The sequence below is a fragment of the Anas acuta genome, chromosome 3, assembly GCF_963932015.1.
Source record: "Anas acuta chromosome 3, bAnaAcu1.1, whole genome shotgun sequence".
Classification (NCBI taxonomy): domain Eukaryota; kingdom Metazoa; phylum Chordata; class Aves; order Anseriformes; family Anatidae; genus Anas; species Anas acuta.
This window is the reverse complement of record NC_088981.1, coordinates 96,993,859-97,016,947: the sequence shown is the minus strand read 5'-3', so window position 1 is coordinate 97,016,947 and position 23,089 is coordinate 96,993,859. Positions and strand designations below refer to the sequence as shown.

General features: G+C 37.2%; 1 protein-coding gene across 22 annotated transcripts in view; it reads left to right on the top strand.

Moving 5' to 3' along the window:
* The window catches only part of DLGAP2 (DLG associated protein 2), a 469,035-nt gene that overhangs the window by 413,964 nt on the left and 31,982 nt on the right, over positions 1-23,089 (top strand). For all 22 annotated transcript variants that reach the window (XM_068678444.1, XM_068678448.1, XM_068678451.1 and 19 more), the window contains one exon: positions 16,205-16,548. In XM_068678444.1, the coding sequence (XP_068534545.1) occupies positions 16,205-16,548 (344 nt within the window). The remainder of the gene's footprint in view (positions 1-16,204; positions 16,549-23,089) is intronic.

The window sequence follows — 23,089 nt, the reverse complement described above, 5'->3', positions numbered from 1 at the left end:
TATGCAGGCTTAGCTAAAAATAATTAATGTAACTAAAAATGTAAATATAAAATAAAAATGTTAACATTTGATCTATGAATTCAATTATAAAACTAAAATACGTATTTATATCACACATTTTCTTAAAATCTCCTTAAATGCATGTACAGCTAGCAAAAGGTAGGAAGGTTGCAACCATAATGAACATTATGTGGGACATTGCTAATGGACTCTGCTAAGAGGGCTTACTAATAGATGGAAAAAGGTTTACCAGTAGCTCTTCTTAAGTGCATACAACTTTACAGAGAAAGTCAGGTGGTTCATCAGTAATATCCATGGTTCAATGAACACATAACTTTTGCACAGACCCATATAGCTGAGTTATGTGTGGAACCAGGCTTTCCATCTCTGATGAAGACTATGTGACAAGGTATAGGGCACTAACTACCTGTTGCCTGAGGTGTAAATGAATGAGACAAGTGCCAATATAATGAAGGCAGCCAGCATTGTGGGCATGCTGGAAGTTGGACCAGACTCAGTGTGACCCCCTGCTAAGTCTCATCGTATTTCTCTTTGGTTAGGACATTTCTATCCATCCTGTTTCATTTTGTAAAGAGATAATGAACCCAGTAAAAAATGCTTCCATGTTAAAAGCCCTGAATGACGGAGTATCCTTTCTGTCTCTAAACTGTATCCAGTTGCAGCTGCCAGATGCACAGCTGAGAAAATACAGCTCCAGCTGCGTCTGCCTCCCACCTCGTCCCTCCATCACAGACAACATGTAATTTCCTGAATGAGAAGTCACAAAGTGCAGTAGTCATCCTAACTACTACCGCCTTACATCTTGCTCTTGCAAGCAATGCTTCACTTTTCAGGAGTGCATAAAATCTGGGTTGCATTTCCAGGCAATACCAGCTCAGTTCCCTGCTGTGCAGGTATATCTGGATGTATTATGCATTTCTCTGTCAGCATGGAAGGTAATGTCTGGCTAGTGCAGCAGAATGCTGAAGGCAGGGGCGCAAGCTACCTGTGGTAGCAGAGCTGGATCACCAGCTGGGTGCAGAGTGGGCGCTGGCTGTGTAACCCTGTTGAGAAACAGCCTGCTAGCTGGGAGCAGTGCCACAGAGCACTTCATCCCACTTGCAATACCTGTCTCAGTGAAAAGTAATTCAAATACCCTTGTACAGCATGGATTGTATTTTGAAACCATAGCTGACAAGGAGGTGTGGAAGATCAAAGTGGAAACAACTCTCTGGTTGTTTCCACTTTGCCTGAAAAGGTCACCTTATTTATGTTACACGCCCTATATGTAGATAGAGTCCTGTATAAGATATCCTCTTGAAATCATAGAATATTTCAGGATGTTTACTCTGTTTTTCCTGTTGATATTGCTTGGTTTTGCCATGAAGGCAGAAGTACTGAGTTGGAATGACATTGGAGCTAGCAGTTAAGATCTTCTATAGCAAAGCAGAAGAACATGTTGAGAGAGTAATTTGTAATTCACACCTCTGGCCATCCAGGTGGACATCCCAAACCCCAGGTCATTGTAGATTCAAATGTGAGGGACATGCTCACTTTCTCCTGGTGGCATTTTCATTTTATTGAGACAGACACTGTGGCTCTAGTCTGCTCCTCAGGACATTCTCCTGTCAGGTGGGATATCTGCTCAGTGAATATTGCTTTTATAGGTGAAATAAAACAGCTTAAACAGAAGAGACTGTACATATTCCTGCATATTCTTCCTACCTGAGTGGAAGTACTCCACTCAGGTAGGAAGTAGTTCTTCCAGCAAAAGGAACTGACTGTGTGGCCTAAGTTCTTTAGCTTTAAGGTAAATGCATAAAAGGGAGCATCAATATCAGTTTCTTAAAACTAGTTCATATTTTCATGTAATTCGAGTTATTTCGCAACAACAAGGAGTGTTTTTTGATGAATGATTTAATAACAAAATAAAAAATAAAAACCTCCACCTAGCTATGGACTTCAGCACAATGGGGATTAGCTCATTGCACATAAAGAAATCCTGAATTTATTCTCCTAATGTTAAGTATCAGTCCAAGATTATTTCTTCTCCAGCTTCAGGGATTTTCAGAGAGAAATTTTAAGGACTGCTAATTTCAGGGAATATAGTTACTATAGGGCCCTAAGCGGCCCTAATTTGTCAGTACACTCTATTTCAAGCACTTACCTAATTTCTCTAGAAAATGTAGCATAACACAAAGCTTTTGGATCAGTTGTATAAGCATACCCCTTCAGACAATTCACACTGGGTAGCTCTACTAAACTTGTGCTTACTGAAGAGATGATACTGAAAAGGATCAGAAATATGGAATTGTCTTTTGTGCATTTTACTTTTCTCAGCCAGTAGAACTCTATTTGGCAATGAGTAAATGTTAGAGGATTCCACATTCACTGAACTATTGAGCACTAATTCCAAAACCAATTAATTCAAACAAGGTCACATTGCATGAGGGAGTTTTCAATTACAGCTCATACTGTTGCTCAGAATGCCTGAGGAATTGCAGGTTTCCTTTCTCCTGGCTTAAAACTATTTTCAGCTTTCCATTTTTGAAGGGGCTATGCAGGGTGAATTTTTATAGTGCATGTTTGATATTGAGCCAGAAAATGTACATTGTCACTAAAGAGATTGCATAGTCACGTACCTACAAACATGAGAGCATGAAAATGTAGTAATTCATCTGGAGGTCATACTGTTTCATTGAACAGTCACCCCTACGGAATCCAAAAGGACCATTTCCCTGGTTGCTATCTGAACACTAATGACAATAGTTTTAGATGTGTGTTTGCTTGGTTGGTTCAAAGATATGAGGATAGGCAAGCGTAGGCAATGGTGAAGTCATGGAGCTGCTACATATGGAGCTACTTTATAGAGTCCAGCAAAGGGCCATGAAGGTGGTGAAGGGACTGAAGCATCTGTCCTGTAAAGAAAGGCTGAGAACTGGGACTGTTCAGCTCTGGGGACATCTTGTCAATATATTTTAGTATCTGAAGACAAAGTGTAAAGAAGGTAGAGACAGTCCCCTTCCAGTGTTGTCTAGTGACAGGGCAAGAGCCAATAGAAGCAAACTGAAACACAGGAAGCTCCATCTGACCATTAGAAAACACCTTATTTACTCTGAGGTTGACCAAACCCTGGCACAGGTTGCACAGAGGTTGTGGAGTCTCCCTCTTTGAAGATCTTCAAAGGCCACCTGGACGTGGTCCTGGTCACCCTGCTCTGGGTTTCCCTGTTTGAGCAGGGGTTGGCCAGATGACCTCCAGAGGTCTCTTCCATCGTCAACTGGTCTATGATTCTATGGCACACTGATTTTGACAGTGCAATGCTGACTTACTGCAGTGCTGCTGTGGTCATACTACTCCATCCTCAAGTGCTATCCATATATATTCAAGATCTGAAAAATGCAGTCTTCAGTTCCTAAAAGAAAAATGCTTTATGATCTATAAATTCATGATTTTTTAAAAATTTTCTCAAGAATTAGATACTTCATTAAGGTGGCTCTTTAGATCTTCTTAACCCAATGAACTCTCTAGGAAAACCTAGCCAAATGGGAGAAAACATACACACAAATATGTCCACAGTTTCTGTTTTCTCTATACTGAGGACAGAAATAAATGCTATGTCTTAGGGATTATTATTGGTAACCATTGCTAAGTGATAGCTTGCAGTAGTGTCCACAACAAGTATATTTAAAATTGCACAAAATCTTAAGTCCAAATAAGATATAGAAGGCTGTTTTCTCAATTATTATTTGCCTATTGACTTTGCTTAATTACTGTTGGACCCCCATGGAATTATCTGGCACTCTAATTCTCTGCAGGAAACATACCATATATCTGTGGGAGCACTTGAGGATCCTGAGTTAAGACTTTGATGCTGTGCCAACTTATGTGCTTATACTGTGAGGATAAATCTTATACTAACAAAGAATGAGCCCAGTTCTACACTTGGATATGCACACATCATTTTCATTGCTCTGGGTGTATCTGAGGGGAATAATTAGTCTTTAATTCTTTTAAATATATTGAAGTTCTGATGCTATGCTGACAGTGTCATTTTATAGCAGCTCTACATCACGAAAGATGCCAAGGGAGTCGCTGGGATGAAGGTGACACAAGTTCTTTGGTTTGAGGAATTCAACAGGGGATGGCCAAGGGGTTGCTGCAACTGTTTGTAACTCTAGGATTCCCTGAGATTGGACAAAGGCTGTGCTAATCAGAACTGCCTGGCCTCTTCAGGTTGATGAGGCATGAAAACAGTTGGAGCAGTAGCCAGCAGCTTTTTATAATTTTCATTCAAAGATTAAAAAATAAAATAAAATTGTCCCTGTCTTGCATCTATGGTTAGTTTAAAAAATATGTAATGACTGTCTTTCTCTTGCTCCTGCTGTTCTGTGCTTGACATAATTCCTCCATAACTTATTAGATTTGCCAGACAGCTGTTTTTTCTTTTATTAAAAAGGCCGCACATGCCCTCTTTCCTGGCTGAATTTGGTTTCAAAGCTGTCTGTGGGATGAGTTTTCACAGTTTCCTCAGCTTCATTTTCTGAATGATATAAGAAAAGAAAAGAAAAAAAAAAAAAAAAAGGAAAAAAAAAGAGTGGGTAAGAAAGTAAAAAAGCAAAAATCATGCAAAGAATGTGATTCACTGCTCAGGTGTTTGAAGCCTTCCTGACATGATAGAAACTAACAGTGGCAGGGGTAAATCTCAGCCCAGATATTTAGCCTGATACTGGCAGGAGGCTTTGTCCTCAGGTGTGTCTGTGCAGCTGGGAGAAGTTTGCAGGGTCGGTAAGCCTTCACCAGCTGAAACTGGTGCTGAATACTGCTTCTTTTCACTTGTAGTAAAAAGGAAGGCAGGATCCTTCTTCTGGCGGCAATTCTCCTTCTGCATTCCTCAGTGAATGAATAAAAGCCCTCTAATGAGCCTTCTCAGAAGCTCTGCGTATGTTCAGTCCTGGGTTCTGTTGAAGGCATGTATGTCAGGAGCCAGAATGTGCACTGGAATTAGCATGCTTTAAGTGCAGGATATGGAGAGGTCTTTTTGAGTTCTGACATTTGAATTTTTACTTGCTTGCATGCAGTATTTCATCCATCAGGGGCCTTGGTCCATCAGCTAGTTTAATAACTGTATTCAAGTAGACCACACTTTGCTTGCAGGCAAACTGGCCTTAGCTTTGTTATGCTTTCAATGCAACAGGGATGTGAGCTGTGTTGTAGCTTCTTTACTGTACATACAATCTTCAAAAAAAGAAACAGTGTGCAGACACAAGTCCAACTCCTGACACCACACAGGTCTACCCAAAAATTCAGACCATTAAGAACGTAATAAAATTAAGATCATACTTAGCAACAAACTCTGTAAATGCAATGTTCCACCATGTGGAAGGGGCGAAGCTTAGTCTCAGCATATAACCTGGTATGTAAAAACTATATACAGTGGAAACCACAGTTTAGACAAAAGCCAAAGTAATCCATGCTGCTCATTACTGCTTCTCAAAGGCAACTAGAAGATATCCAAACAAGTCTGAGGAAGATATTGAGTTTGAAGTGAGTAACCTATCACTTGCCTTTCTGAGACTAAGAACACAGTACCAAGGACATATCAATGAGTCATGACTTTTTATATGCATTTCTTTTTCTTATATTAAATACAAATGAAACATTTGGGATAGTTCTTTGTCCAGAAAAATATGTATATTTCCACTCTTAGTCTCCATCCCCCAGTAGAAAAAAAATATATATAATAATAATAAAAAAAAATAAAATTTCAGTCATAAAAATTCATCTCATATAATACGTATATCTGAAATGTAGCTAGCTGTCAAAGGCAGTCACATTAATGTCCTATTATACTCAATGAAATGTGATTTATCTCCTTTAGGATTGGTATCTGTTATAAGTTGTTCTCTGGACGTCCCTATTTCTCCATGTTGCCTATAAAAATAGTCTACAATGATGACATAGAATGGGAGGTAAAAGTCAGCCCTATTCATATTGCATTATAGGATAAATCTAAAGATTTATCTGCTGGTCCTGCTGAAAACAAGGATAACTAGCTTAGAGAGAGCCATGCTCTGACTTACAGAGTTGAGAGCTCAAAACCCAGCAGCATCATTTGCTGCACCTAAATTCAGGACCGATAGACTGCAAGTATCTTTCTGAGCACTTTTTTTCCACATTGACGCCAACTCCAAGACTATCTCGAGTAAAATGATTTCTTGGTTTGACTATTGCCTGTATTGTTACCAGTCTCAAAAGTGAGCCTTGTCCAGACTTGCAGCTCTTTGTAGATCAAAAGAACAATTTAAAGGTGTTAAATTCTCTTTAATTAAAATATTTTGTAATCATTTTAATTCTTTAACACAGGACCATTATCATAATGCACTGTTAAAATTATTCTACTGTGCAACACTTAAGATTAACTGAGCAAATTGTTTTTCTGGTCCTACTCAGTTTGGAATTCCTTTCTGAAAGTTAAAGAAAATTACAAACTACACACAGTTACTGTGAGAATGTGAACAGAAAATACACAAACAGAAACAATGATAAGCCTACATCTATGAGTGCATTTCAAGAGGCTGCTGGAAATTATTTGACTTGAGTGATAAGGGTATGTGGGAGGTCAAGAAAAGAGGGTTTTTTTTGGTGCAGAATGACAGCAATATTGGTTTGAATCTGTTCTACTGAAAAACATTTACAAAATTTCTATTGCTCTCAATGTGAAAAGAGTAACCCGGTAACAGCAGCTCTTAGCTTTAGGAGCTGTTTTTTCTCTTTGCTTCTCACTGTTTTGGTGATGTGACATGCAATCGGTATTCCAGAAAAGCCTTACATGCATTCCATAAATTAGAGTATAGTTCAAGGTAAGTTTTTCATTCCTGCAACTGAAAAACTGAGATGATGTTCTTTAAGGCAACTTCGATATTTTAGAGGCACATAGGAACTGTTTAGAAGAGCAAAACAGCTGTCAGCACTTCGCTTTGCCATCTACAGGATGCTGGTTAGGCTATAATTTTTCGCTAATTAACTGATCTAAAATAGAACCCTTTGCAACTAGTCCATCAGCAATCCATGAGGTTTGTGTTACCCACATCTCTTTTAACTTTGGCAAAGGCTTCCAGTTTCTGACCTTGATATCTTGTTTGATTTGCATTTCTGTTTTGAGACTAACATTAATTACATTGTCAAAACAGATTTTATCGTTTACGTAACATGGGCTGCCTACAGACCTAAGTTTCCTCAATATGGAGGTAATGACTTACGCACTGAATTACTTGATTACACTAATTCCTTTTATACCTCTCTCCTCCAAGTTCTAACTGGGAGATTGCAGTGTGTTCTTAGACTCCAGCTTTTTTCCAAATTTAATGGTCACATTTCCACTTAATTTTTAGTTTCCTGTACAAAATCAGATAGATGTACAGAACTTAAGCTTAAAAGGATCTACTCTGATTATTGAGTCTAACCTAATGCACACACAGATTAATAAAAATATAGCATCCAGTAATTTTGCCTTAACCCAGTAAATTGTTATTGAGGTTATGTGTCATATAAATGATTTCTTTTCTTCACAAGTGCTATATAGGTTCTATTTAGCAGAGACAGGTCAAAACGAAATGCTGCATAGAAATAACATTTTATATGGGGTTCATATGACTGCAGTTTCTCAGTGACACGTCACTTTGAAAAGCAATTTAAAAAAAAAAAAAAGTAATTTATAAGAAGCACGAACCCTGCCTGTATCAATAATACATTATGCTAAAGGTCCAAATCCTCAGTTTGTGTGAATTGGTCTGATTCCACTGACTTTCAATATCAACTTCAGCAAGACTAAACAGCATCATCTATCCCAGTGTCTAACATTGTACAATCAATTTTAAAACAATGGAAATACACAAGGTTTGTGTTTAGTACTTCTGTGAAGCTTCAAAGGGACCTTGGGCCAACCATTACTATGCAGTAGGTCCAGGAGAAGGGTTTGGAAGCTGAACTTCTTATCATTTAGAACTGCTGGATTAAGAAATGTAATGTAATTCAGATTTGGCTAGACCCTTAAAATCAAATTCCACATAGCTTTAACAACGAGCTCACAGAGGAGCAGATGCGATGAAGCTCCCACCTTTCCAATGAATGCAGGTAACAGAAGAGAGGAGAGATTATGTCCCAGTGCATATCAGAGTCCTACCAGTGCCTTCATAGGGACGGAGTGGTTGGATGGAGTACATAGGTTGGATCTCACCTATGTAGGCATTTCAGAATTGTCCTGATCTGAACTGGTTGTCCTTGATTCTTTTTACCTGCATTTTTTACCATTCATTGCCTAGTAAAAATAATAATAACAATAATAAAAACATCTAAGATTAAAGTAGAATTTCCCCCACAACTGCTTGTTTTTCTCCTGGGAATTCTGAAGAGATGAGGCAACTTAAGAGTTGGATGACTGTCTTTTAAATGGCTAATGTGAGGTGAGATGGATTCCACTTCATAGTTCTCAGACACTGACTGTGTCTTGAAAGTATGATAAAACCAATTGCTACTGTAAAATCCTACTTTAAAAAATGGCACAGGATAAAGGCAGTGTTTTGCTCCCATGGTCTATGACATGAGACCATCATGTTGAGACATAGCAATGTGAGATCATGGTCAATTAAAATCTGACTGTAATGTCTGAAAAATATCCAAGTTTACCTAAACATAATACAAGTAAAAAACCCATCAGGGAGGAAAAAAAAAAAAAAAAAAAACATAGATAAAGTTATAATAACGCTATAATAAAATTACAATAATAAAGTTAAAAATGCTTGCAACCCAGACAATGCTTTGGTTTATGTAGCTTAAGCAAAATGTAGCCCATCATATAAGCCATGTTGGTAAATCTCATCTGGGTGTAAGTAGTCTTTCTGAGAAAATATCTCATAAAAATATCATCATAGATGTATCAGCTGTTTCTAACTGCTCGGTCTGGAAAGCAAGAAACAGAATTCTTTTCATAGATATCCAAGCATAAAAATATTTTATCTCAACTGAGATGGAAAGATTCCTGGCTCCTTCACTGGCTAGGATTCACTGTGGAGGACAGAATGGGAAATGGCAGAAAGCAGCAAGATGTGGTAATAAAAACAAAGTAACTTTCTGATTGTGTTTGAGGGAAATCAACCGTAGATTCCATTAAAATTATTAATATATTTAAAAACAAAATTCTCTCTTGAATTTCAAGCACAGTATGACATCGGTAAGTTTTAATGACTATTTTTACAAGGTTTGAATCTCCTTACAGTTCAAAAAAACACTCTCCTAACCTTGCAAATGGAGAAACTCTTGAACATGAAAATCCCTCAGAAATGGCAGGATCACTAGCAAAGCAACAAGCAAAAGTGTGTATCTTCCCAGGGAGCAGCAAAGAGAAAGGCTGGAGAAGTCAAGATTATACGAGAATGTGGCATCTTCCTCACCCACTCTACATTCACATGCAGCTGTGGTTTCAATTTAAGTAAGAAGTGGATGTGTGCTTTGAAGGACAGTCATTTGCATTCAGTTAGCACTGCCTAGGGTCAAATAATGGAGCAAGACTTTTTTTTTCTGGGTGGAGCCTGAGCACATCATGCTGCAGCATTGAAAAAAGGAAGTAAGCCCCAAATCAAAGGTGTCAGTTTTGAAGTATCAACTGATGGCACATATCTAAAATGGCAGACTGGATCCAAACAGATTATTTACCTTAACATTTCCCCCTCATTGTAGCTGATCACTTTTTCTTAATTAAGTAATAAGACGCTACACGTATCAAAACTAAGCATTTCTAAATCACCTCATTTGGAGTGAACTTTAAAGGTGCAACTAACCCAAGAAGGAAACCCCTTTTCTAACACTTTAGAAACTGACTTTAGGAAAAACCAGACTGGTTTTGTAAAAATTAAGCTGACTTGTGTGATACTTCATTCTCCTTTTTATTATATTTTTCATTGGAAACCATTGTATAATGGGAGATGACAATAGTCACAAATAGGAAGATGTGTCCCAACATCCTCTCTTTTCAATAAGGACCTGTATTCTTATTTTTGGCATGCATGGATTAGTAGAAAAATGATCAAAGAGTTTATTCACTTAGTGTAAAATTAACTCTTTCAGTGGATGGGATGTCTTCTCTCAGAAATCCTGTTTCATTTATTGATGGTATTGAAATGTTCATCATTTTTTGCTTTGAGAGGTAGCTGTTGTACATCCACAAGTGCCTTTTTAGTTTAAGAGCAGATCAGAAGTCCTGATGACCATGATGGCACATAATGAGGAAACTTCAGGGCATTTGAAGAACAGCCATGTTATCTATGACTGTGAAAACCTTTGCCTAGAACAACGTTCAGCATGGTCAAAAGGCTATGTAAGCTGAGTAAGCTTTTCACACAGGGTTAGATTTAACTGTGGCATTTCATTACAGAAAGGTCTCTTTTTCCTCTTCTGAAATGGTTGTAGCGTTAGCGTTCACTTTCCCTGTGTGAAACAGAAGACCTAGCGGTAGCCTAGGAGCCCTCACAGTGTTTCTTTTGGTGCTGTGGTTCCTCGGAGAAATCCTGTCTGCCTGCAGCAGCATGCCCCAGGGAGCTCTGCCTCCAGGGCAGCTCCGTGCTCCCTGCAGAGTAATTATCCTGCTTCTGAATAAGTTTCCTTGCAAAACTAAAAATACGGTTTACTCCTGCCATATGTCATAAGGGACAACTGTTTCCTTTAATTGATGGTGCTTTTATGTAAATTCATCATCCAGTTAACTTTGTGATCTCAGCCTAAATAATGTTATTTTGACTAAGTGCTTAGTGGTTATATTGATTTGTGAAAGCCCCTCAGGTGATTGTATCTGGCAAATGGACCAACAGCAGTGATTTATTAAAAGGCTGCCTTTTGAAAGGTGTTCTGAATGTCACCTACAGCCACTGATATTTCATCAAATGTATCAAGTCTCTCCTGCCTTTTGTCTTTAACTCTCTGTGGATAACCTGAAGTTATATCTGAATTGAATCATTTTAGTCATTTTATTTCTAGTACAAGCTGTGTTTGCACTGAAATATGGGCAGCGTAACTGACTGATTTCTACAGCTATTTCTACAGTAGCAACAGCAACCTTAAGCAAGTTTAGTCAAATGCAGTGCAGATTAAGAGGGATATTCTGCTCCAGGTGTGTCAACTAAATAAAAAAACTTGCAGTTACTTAAGAACTATTGGGAAATTTTCCCTGCAATTCTATTGTGTATGTCCAAACCATTAGTTCTCCAGTTCTGTGTTTGCCCTCTCAGTTATATCTGTTTCCATAATACCCGACTCTCTGCTTCTGACTGGTGCTTCCCAGCTGGTATCACAAAGAACATAGAAGAGATTAATGTGCTTTACAGAGCATGTCACTTGTAGCCAGTGCTGTGCCAGATTCCGCACTGACAGGGAATCTTGTGTATGTGCAGGGGGAAGTGGTCATCTGGCCATTAAGGTATCAAGCATAACTCGCGTGCTGGGAGAAGATAACTGGAGCTGACATAAATGGGCACTGCCCTCTTTGCATAAAGGCAATGATCCTTACGAAAACAAATTGATGTGTTACACCTTTTCCTGCCTGAGAGCCAAATTAATGCACGTTGTGCTGCCATGCTACCTAAACAATTTATACCTGGTTTTCATCATCATTTAGTCTAGCCCACCATGAAGCAGCACAGAACCATTTTGTTTTCCCTCCATTTATCTTCAAATGTCCTTTCCTAAAGGAAGATCCAGTGGAGCTGATTACACATATTTATACTGAAGCGGGGCAAGTGCCTGAACAGTTAATGCTTTGATTCAAATGGAAGTCGGAAATAGCCATGCAGTTAGAATTAGAAGAATGTTTTTTGACAATTTTTATCTTTTTTATTATTATTATTAGCTAACAGATGGAGACAGACTGTATCCTCTGATCTCCAAAAATAATTTTTCCTGCTTTATTAAAAAAAAGACCAAAAAATATCTGCTTTCTATATTAAGATTGCCTTTGAATACAACAGGAAGGAAAGATTCAATTTCTTTTTCATAATTCCTTCTGTGTTCAGTTTAAACATTAAAAAGATATATTTTCCTCTCATGCTGTCTACTCTTTTTCTCTTTGCATTTCAGAGCAGCTGCAGATTTTACAAATTGATTAACAGTGTGGCAGAATGGCATTGTTTTTGCTTTGCTTGAGCCTCATTCTTCGGCAGCAGGACTGGTGAAATATCAGGAGTGCCCAGCATGTGCACACCAAAACTCCTCAGAAAATAGTAAAAAAAATGAACAGAAATCTTGTGTCATGTTCTGTTAACCCTGAAAAAAAAAAAAAAAATCCATTATCCAGGATTTCTGTTTTGTACATCAAAATATGAATCATGACTCTACTTATGCTGATGTCCACAACTTAAATCAGTCTAAAGTTGTACTGAGGGAGCTCTGCCCTCCTGGTGCTCTGCTTTTGCATGTCCCCATCCTCATGCTATATTTTCTCTGCAGTTGTTGTGCTGGCTCTGACACCCTGCTTGTCCCCTGACACCCTGACTGAAGACTAGGATGCTTCTTCCCCATTTATCCCAGTTCAGTTTTCTGCCCCAACTCCCTGTAAGGCCTTAGGCACTGCCCTTGGCCAACCCTCAGTGCTGGGTTTGCAAAACCCACTACAGCTCTGGAGTTTGTAGGCTGATGGACCAAAACATGGGGAAGGCAGGAAGCAACACTGAGGAGGTTTTATATGTTTACTTTGAACTAATAACCACTAAGACCAATATAATTTGCAAAGTAGCAAATCATGCAAAGCTGACAGGAGCTTCTCTCCGTCAGGATAAGAAGGGGATGAGAAATGGAAAGAAAGTTCCTTCCCTATTAGGAAAAGGATATGTTTCTTCCAATATATGGACTTCCCATGGTACTTCTGTCCACTGGGGACAAGAATTAGAGCAGATACAAACAGACGTTACTTCTGATAACAGGAATATTCACTGACATAACAATTAATTACAAAAATATTTGAAAGTGACATAAAATTTCACGCTTTGGATCTTAAGTCAATGCTTATTATTAGAGTCCTAAGACCAAGAATGAACAATAAAACATGGGTTTTATGGTTACTTTCCTCCTGTAGCATATTCTTAATTTATTACAGTTATCTCTTAAGTCAGTAACACATACCAAGATTATCTAAGACAAGTCTCAGTCACATTATTCATTTAAGTTAGCCTATTTACTTCCCTGGAACAGCTTGAGTGATTAAAGCAAATAGAATTTAGTGGTAAGATTTGCCTCACAAATTCACGCCTCCATCCTCTTACCTGATTTTGTTAGTCTCCAATTAGTCCCAGATTTCTGTGGCTCTGAAACTGTTGTTCCATATATGAACTCATTAACTGTGCAGAGATGGATTTGTTATTCCCTGCTCTACATTTGATCTCTGTGATTGTAGCTTAGAAATTAACTGGATTTCTTTCTACCATATTTCACTGTGAATATGTATGTAGTTTCTCATGGACTTTCAGTCTTTCTACTGTTTACTTCTCCGTGAATATGCTTGTGGCTTTTTTGTTTGCTTGTTTTAATCTAATTCCTTTTTAGTGTTCATGATCAAATGCTTGTCAGAATACCACAGTAACAGCAATACTTAGTGAATCTAAGATGTATCACCCCACTGAAAAAATCAAGAATTTCCAAAATATGATGTTCAGTCCTAGGGAGAGAAAAAAAAAAAAAAAAAAAAAAAAAAGAGCAAGTGACTGTTCTGCTGTTTTGTTTTGTTTTTTTTTTTTCCACATGGAGAATCAATCTTTTTTTAAAAATGTAAATGAAAATGAAGTAGCTATGAAGGGTTGCCACACAATTTTAACATTTTTAACACTGATGTTAATTAGACAGAAAAGTGATCTGCTAGCAGAGTAGCAGGGATACACTTGCTTGTGATGTTTCATTATCACATTCACCATATGTTTCATTATTCACTGGATGACGATTGTTGGTAAAAAACAGTAAATTAGTTATAGAAGTGATAACCTGTCTTATACTATAGATAAAAGTAGATTCCATATGTGGATTTCACTGACTTTATTTTTTCCCATTTTCGCTATTTCTAATGTTTCCCAGCATTTTGATCACTTGCACCTACATTTGCAGGAGGAAATGAGGGAGCAGTATTGTGGCAACTCCTTTAGTGAAAACATTACTTAAAGACATTTCTTAAGCTCCTAAAACACTGTAATAATTTCCAAGCATTACAGTCTCTCCCTTCTTTCATGAGATTTCTGTATTCCCTAAAGCAGTTGAAAAATATTGGGTTTTTCTTTCTTCTTAACTGCTGGTTACAAAACTGACAGGAGATAAGATTTGTGATAGGACAATGAAACTGCACTTCAGAAATGCACACAGTCCCTGAATCTGAAGAGCATGCTTTCACGTGTTTCCCTCTGTTAAAGCAATTTAGCTCAGGGCAAGACTGTCTTTAAATCTCTACCCGAATTGAGCTACACCAGTATTAATTCAAAATGTGCTTCAAATGAAGGTTTCCACTTCCTAGCTCTGCCTCACTCTCTTTTATTTATGAACACTGCTTTATTTATGACTATCAAGAAACAAAGTTTAAGAACAGCTTTCTTTAGGCTCGCTTTTCTCATATGCTGGCCTAGTCAGTCAGGCTCAGTGGTCCCAAGTATTAGCAAATTCCTAAACCTGTCTCTTCTCTCCAGAGAGCTGCAACATAGAATGATACTAAAAAGCACAACTGGAAAGGGGCTCCTTGTGACGGCATTGCTTATCACGTCATGTCTGTATAATGAGAAGAGGAACATTTATAGGATCTCTATTGGACTTAAGTAACCCCAATTCCAAGGTTACCAGAGTCACCCTTGTAATGTCCAATACATTTAAAAACATCTGAAAAAGGCAAAACTTTATGTTAAGTCATTCTTTGTCCTGATCTCTGCATGTATATAATATGCTATTTCAGGATTTTTGATACAATAAAATATAATAATTTTCTTTATGTTCCTGTAATTATACAGGATGTGATTTGGGTTTGATTTTCCTGTACAGGAATGTAGAAAGCTATATTACAATGCACTTTTGTATCAGTCAATAATTTTATGAATTATATGAGAATGTGTACTTGGGTGAAAAAACACTTCCACAACAGAAATGCTTATATTAGTACAAGTATAGTATAAAGGGCTTAAGCAATTAGATAACTGAACTGTGTGATATTAATCACTAAATACCTATCTCTATGAAATCTCAAAAATTTTGTAAGGACACAGTACTGGCAGAAACCTGTATCCTGTAGAGTTTTCTTGCATGTCTTAATGACCCTTTTTCTGCAAGACAGGATACACATCAAAGTAGCCTCAGACATTTTCTGCTCATCAGACTAAAATTCTTACTACTGCTTATGTGTATCCAGCTCTCCTAGCGTTTCAGACACATTTTTATATCTGTATTTCCGTATTATCTTCATCTAAGTATATAACTCTTCAACGTATGTTCTAAGGTTTAAGGCTTACTGCAGGACAACAAATAAAATGTCACTGTTTTTTGTATTATTTATTATTTTATATTGTTACTTTACATGTATCTAGTAGCTTTTCATATAATAAAATATTGCATGCCTGAAATTTCTCATTAAATATATTGTATATTTTTAAAGTAGAGGCTTCTTGTGTAATTAATCAGTCCACCTGGAAGTACTTCAAGAGGTTCAAGTGTGGCATGAAGTTTCTGTTCTGTTCCAGTATATTGACATTACTTTCTTTAATACACTGCATTGATACCAAGCCTACAGTTCAGATTAATATAAGAGAATAAAAAAAAAATCCCTTTATTTCTCTTATCAGCTTTACCCCATGCAGAAACCACCTCAGCAGCTCCAGCATGTACCTACCCAGCCCTAGTATCGAGGCTTAGACACACACACACAAATCCTCACTAACTCCCTTTCATCTTCACCATAATCTGGGACTCCCATTTCCACCCCTTGCTTCCTGGTTGAAATAAAATGTTGCTATGGATACCCGTCTGACTCTGAGAGATGCTTTGAACTAACAGCGAGGTTCACAAGGAGCACTATGTTGTAGCATCTTCATTTTTAAGTAACATAACCTTAAAGTTAAGGTGAAAATGTTGTGAGTTTTCCACCAGACTAATCTCGATTTCTCTCTTTTTCTACTTTTATTTTTAATTTTTTTCATAGCTGTAACTTACACAAGTTACAAAAAAACACCGCCGCCGGTACCCCCACGTACCACATCCAAGCCACTGATCTCAGTCACGGCTCAGAGCAGCACAGAATCCACCCAGGATGCATACCACGACAGCCGGACTCAGAGGATTTCCCCATGGCCTCAGGACGGGCGAGGGATGTACAACTCCACAGACAGTTTGGACAGTAACAAGGCTATGAATCTTGCCTTGGAGACTGCAGCTGCACAGCGCCACGCATCGGAGGGTGCCTCCATACGAACCAGTGACAAGGCCATCCTCGTGACAAAAGCAGAGGAGTTTCTCAAGAGCCGGCGTTCCTCTATAGGGATCCAGGTAGCCTATCATTAGCATCTGTTTTGTGATGAATTGCTTGCCTTCTTTCTGCAAATAGCATAGAATGAGTCATTCAGCTTCGCTGGCTCTAATAATCTAACAAACAACCCCTGGCTGCCTGGCGTTAATTGTAATTCACATCATGGCGACATGGCTGTGCGGGGAAGTCTTCCGCTAATATGCTGTACCTGGAAGAAAATGAATGAATAAATCTCTAGGGAGGTTACCTGTCATTAGCACTTGATATGAAAATTATATTGCAGAGCTACAGGTGAACAGCATGTTCATCTCCTTCCCTCCATGAATTCAGTCCTTTTTATAGAATTATGCCTGCTTTAAAATGCTTCACTGTATTTTTTCCATTATCTTTCTCTTTTGACCTTGGAAAATGTGTGGTGCTGATGGATCCTCAACAATTATTCTACCTAAAAAGAACATCACCACCCTGCTTTTAGTAACAGGTGTTCTGCTGGGGAGGAGGTACCAAGGAAAGGAAAGGAACTTACTGATACAGCTATGGCATGACCAGTAAAGAAATAACATCAACAAGGACAGCCTTTGAGTATTCATCCGTTTGCCCACTGTGTAATCATGTCTTGCAAAATGTCTGTCAGACTACAGAAAGTTCAGCAACATTGTGTTGTGTCAAGGGAATGAAATGATTCCCAGTGCAGATTTTGCATGATATTTCCTCTATTGAATGGGAGGCACTAGATAGATAGTAGTAATAATGTGTTTAAATATCCAGGAAATACCAAGTAGTAATAAAAATCAGAAATTTGAACTTGCAAAAAGTTCATTCTGTTGAAACACAGGAGTAGATGGAAATTTACCTTTCTGTTCTGCTCTTACTTAGATTTAATTTTAAGTATGTGATTATCCTCATTTACATCATGGGGTTCACTTTTGTGCTTAAAAATCTCTACTTTTGCCAAATCAATAATAGCAGAAATGCTATGTATTGTGGCATAGCTACAGATATAGTAGAGATAGCAGCATAGATCTTGAGAGCATGATCTGTGCTCTCACTAGGCCTGTGCAACTAAGCCCAGTGAGTGACTGTTCATCTACAAGAAAGTAAGTGCATAAAAGCTATTATTTTCTTAAAAAGCGGGGATTCCATTTCTGTTACTTTCAAGACTCAGTCAGAGAAAAATATGTGTCTTAACCATGTTACAGCTACCTAGTGAACATCACACTGTAGTATAATGTTGCTGTTCCACAACACATTAGACTAACAGGAATACCTAGCCTTTATCAGCAAGTTGCTTGTCCATTTCTTATCATAAAAAGTGTTGGCTTCTGCTTCTTTACATACAGAAGAGCAGAATACAATTTAACAGCAACAGTAAAATATGCAGATTGCTACTATTAAAATGTTTTTTAAAGTAATTAGAGTATCCTAAATCGTTCAGAGAAGGAGCTTAGCAGATAAAGGTGAAAAGCTCAAAAGAGCAGCAAGTTATTTTTAGTACCTTTTAGCCTCTGACCTGAAACTTACTCTTCAGAAAGGAATTGTATCTAGCGTTGTTCTTATCTCTTCTTTACAGCAGTCATGCACAGCAGCAATATTTAACATTATGAGTGTCTTGCTTCAGTCTGTCCTGGTATTTCAACAATTAATTCCAAAACTTTGATTACATCACTTGATCCTGTTTCATACTGCAGGTGATGACATCCACTTCTCGCTGGGTTCTGACCCTTCTTGTTTTTTGGTGTGTTTAAGAATAAGTGTTTCTAATCTGCAAAAACATCTGTGCAATAATTTCCATGGAAGCAGAGGATCTTCTGTATCAACTCATCATCTGATGCCTGGCCCATAATGCTGGTCCTCAGGTGCATACACTGAAAATGGCAAATGTTTGCGACAGCATATCATAGAAGGATGTGCTGATATCTTATGAGAAGTACTATCTCCTTAGTTGCAACATTTGACATTAAATAAGGTTAGAATTCTGAAATTACTCTTAACACAGTATCCTGGTAGTGTATTTTTGGGCTGTTTGTATTTGCTTTTTTTTCCTGCAGTGAGTTTCAAACTTCACATTAGTGCGAAAAATACCTTTCTGTAGCATGTCTAAGCAGAAAATACATTTTGTCATATTTTTGTTGCCTGGTCTGTATGGAATAAAAACACAGGTTAGTATACCCTTATTGCAAACTACATAAACAGTAACTGATATCCCAAAAATACAGCAGAGGTATTTCATTTCTTTTAGACTTCTGCATCAAAGCACCTCAGAAAAGGATGTTTTTTATTTGCATATTTCCTTGATTGACTAAATGACTTGTTTTCTCATTAGCATGCCATGCTAGGGTAATGCATTTAATTTGCATTTATTTGCATTAATTATTTTGCTATCAGGATGGTTAATTTGTGCATTTTTTTGATGTTTCATTCCTTTAACACATTGGTGTGAGAATGTTTGCCCACAAAGATTCATGCAGTAGCAGAGAGGCACAAAGACAGAGAATGACCAGTGCTGCCTCTGAGTGTAGAACTGCTACGGACAAAGCCTAGGGCTGCCATGTTTTTGGGATATATGATTTGTGTACTGTGCATATTGTTAACAAATGTCCTTTTTAAAAATCCTAGCACAGAATGTATGTGCCATAGGATTGGTATGCACATGCACAGGGAGCTCAGCTCTCTAGGGAAGCATTGGACTTTCTGTAAATTATCAGTAGCATCCAGTTTACTAGGACAGAGAACAGTACAGCCATGGTAACCCATCTCATGGTATGTTAGCCCTATCCAGCTGAGAATTTTGCACACACAAAAACAAGCTTCAGAAACAAAGCTTCCCCAAAAAACTACAAAAAATAGCTGTTGGTCTTAGGTTTGATTTTTTTTAACACCCATATTTAAATCAAGAGGAATATTTTCAGACATATCAGCAGGAATTTGAAAGAAAAAAAAAAAGTCAATTCACATATTCAAACAAATTGCAAAATACTGATTCTGGGATTAAAAATATAGTTGGTATTCTTAAGAATATATATATAATAAATAATTAAACTCTAGTGATACCAGTAACTCTAATCTTTATATCTGTCTTCTTCTATGACAGCTGAAGACTTATCAAAGTATTTGAATTAAAATGGGGGGTAGAGATTGTCAAGACCAGTAAGTCTACAGCAAGGTTATTACTGATATACTTTTTCAGGAATTTTTCTTTGCTCTTTAGCATACCCTATGCTTATAACTAACATTCAAAAACAGCTCTAGCTATAAACCATTTCAAATTAAAAGCATTTGGATTGTAAAATATACGAGAAAACATGTCAAGAAATTAGTTTCTCATTTATTTAAAGTATTTCAAAATATGTAGTCCTTTGTTTGTTCTCTGTTTAAAAGACATCAGAACTTCTCCAAATGATCAGAAACCATGGAAGTAGATGATATGGGAACAAATGTTGTAAGTATGGAGACTGATTCGTGATGATATTTTTGGAGATGAGTACTAATTGTAGCATAGATAATGGACTCTGTCATCTTCATTTATCATCAGGAGATGGATCTTCAAAGTATCAAGGGTTGTGGTGGTTTTTTTTCCTCCAGGATCTTCATTGAACAAATTGTTAAAAATCTAAAGCTGTATTCAGGAGGAATAACAACTTGCAACAACTTGCCAGCTTAATTTTTTGTGTCATAAGGTGAACTTTGAATTATACATATATATAATTATCATGTTATGTTAAAAACTTGGTTCAAGAAATTCTGCAGCCTCAAACTGGAATGTACCATTAAGGCAAAGCATTGTACACCCACATAGCGTACTTACCAAGATGAGTATCTACATTTTCTTTGTACTGTTTAGGTTGTACCATCCTTGCCAGTGCTCTACTGCAGTGTACACATAGCAATCAAAAGAATTATTCCCATTGACTTCACTGGTCTTTAAATCATAAATGATCCAATCTTTTAGAGGTAAGCATAAAATCTTTGAGGTTCTCCTAAAATCCTGTTCAGACTGTGCTGCTCTGGGAGACAAGTGTGTGAAGTCCTTGACCTGTAGAAGTCAACAAAAATTTTGGAAGTGCATCCACGGTACAGAGGCTAAAACTTGACCTTTGAAGTTAAGGTCTTTGGTCTTAAGTTTAAAGACCCTTATATATATATATGAGTGTGAATTCACAGGTTTAGCCCATTAGCGGAGTTCCCAGCCAGTGGCTGCAATTCAGCCTCCTTTAATGTTACGGAGCTTAGCAGTTGGAATAGTAGTTAAAACAAAGCTATGGTTATTTTAAAGACATCTAATTTTTTACTCTTTTCACAAGTTACTGTTGCTCATTTTGTTAAATGCCATTTAACATAATGAGACTTTCTAAGTGGGGAAGGCCCAGAAAGCTGCCTTGCATAACATTTGTTGATTCAGAACAATTTGCCACGTAGCATTGTGGCACCAAAAAATTACGAGTAATCACTGCTGTGTGCATCACTCTGTAGTTACTGTCTCATATAAGCTTGACACAAACCCCATTTCTAAACTCTGGCAAGAATTTTTAGCACAAAGCACTTTCTTAAAAGATCCATGGAAGTTTCAACCTGTTGTATGATGTATTGTGTAATTAGCACTTAACCATTCCATGCAAGGTATTTGACCTGTCCAGATGCTCTGCTGAGAAGTACTAGAGTAGCCAAATTGTGCCTTGTGGTAAGATAAAAAATTATAAGTATGCAAGTGTGGGTATATTTTGTGTGTTTCTAAAAAATATATATTTTGAAAGAGTATATGCTTTTTGGCTGATAAATTTTTTCTTTTAGTTAATTAAAGCAGTAGAAGTTAGTACTGTAGTTTTATTTGAAGTACTTTTCCTGCTTTGAAATCACTGCATATAAATGAGATCTCTTTACCTAAGAATGGTTTTCTGCATTCACAAATGGATTTACTTGAGCTAGTATCAAATGTAGTATTTTCTTTTTTTTTCTTTTTATTTTTTTTTCTCTTGTTACCACTGAGAAGCCTATGCAAGAGAGGGAAGGTGAATTATTTTCCTTCCTGTGCATCATCAGAGAGGTTGTTTATTAAATTCTAATTATAGAACACATCAACTACAGCAGTGAAAACCCATTGAGGGCAGTGAAGTTGCATGGGGAGAGATAATGTGGCCTGAAGGACTCTTATTACTAATGCTTATGAGAGAAAAGCAAAAGATACCAGGTTAAAATCTGTTTCCTGATGTGCTGCATATATTAACTTTGAACTTCCCTCAGAGACAGTATGTATTGAAGCTTACCTAGGCTGCAATTTTTAGGACACTGCAATGCTATGTTGCAGTGCTCATGTTTAAGAGCAGAATAATGCTTTAACACAGAAGTAAAGATTGCTTTCACACAGCTAAAAATTGCCAGCTAGGAAAGCTTACCAAGAATTTGTGGAAATAGTTTAGTCAGTGTACTTCCTTTACTAGAATGAGTGTCTATAAACAAACCAAGATTGATTGTAACAAGTAAGTTATGTGCCATACTGATGTGCACTTGTTCAAATAATTTGGTGTAAATATAATTTATTTGTGGGTCATTTATTACTGAGTCAGTGCCAATATCTGTTAACTTAGCTTTTAAATTTTGATCTAGATTGTTCAGTAGTGACTGATCACAGAGGTTTTACAGTGTTGTATGCTCCATGGGTCGTTAGCAAAACCAGCGGAGAGGAGTATTGGTAAAACAATTAAGACAGAAGTTATAGCAAAATGCACCAATACACCTACAGTGAATAACATACTATTAGCCCATAAAACATTTTTCAAAGCATAAAGGACCATATTTTAAAGAAGTTTTAGTTCTCTGTTTGCAAGAAGAGAGGAAGATAATAGTTTAGATGTATTCCCATTCTTCTGCTTTTGGTCAGTTTCTGATGATTTTGTTGATTCCTCTTCTTTGTAAGACTCCCTGTTAACCAGATAGACATGTAATTTGTCACAATATTTTGCTCTGCTGAGATCTTGTCCCAATTTTCAAATATTAAGGCTTTTAGGATACATGTGATGCAAGGCTTTTAAAATACAAAACAATAATGAGTCACAGATACTAACAATAGATCTACATGTATTAAGACCTCTTTAAGTTTCAGGAGCCACACAATCAAACCAAACATAAGACTTTTTCTACTCTGTTTACTTGAATCTAGCTTGGCCAATCTGATTTAACTTAAAGAGTTTCCTGCTGTGTTCTAGCAGCAGTCTTTTTACTATCTGTCATTCAGAAATGAAATTTATTTATTCATTTGTTTCTTTGTGAGTGAATATTTTTGTTTCCCATTTTTACTTGCATTGTGATTCCTCTTTCTAGATTTTTTGTTTTGATTGTTATAATATTTGCAGTACTAGATTGCACACACACACGAAAAAAAATGTTTGGCATTCTCCCGCTGTTACAAAGCACAGAAAGGAAATGAAAGCATTAAAATATGAAAGCAATTGTCAGGTCATTTAGTCAGTGTCATTCTTGGCAAACTGGAAGGAAAGATAATTTGGTAGGCATTTATATTTATAGGTATCCAATACTATTTCTATTTTGATACCTGGACCATCACTT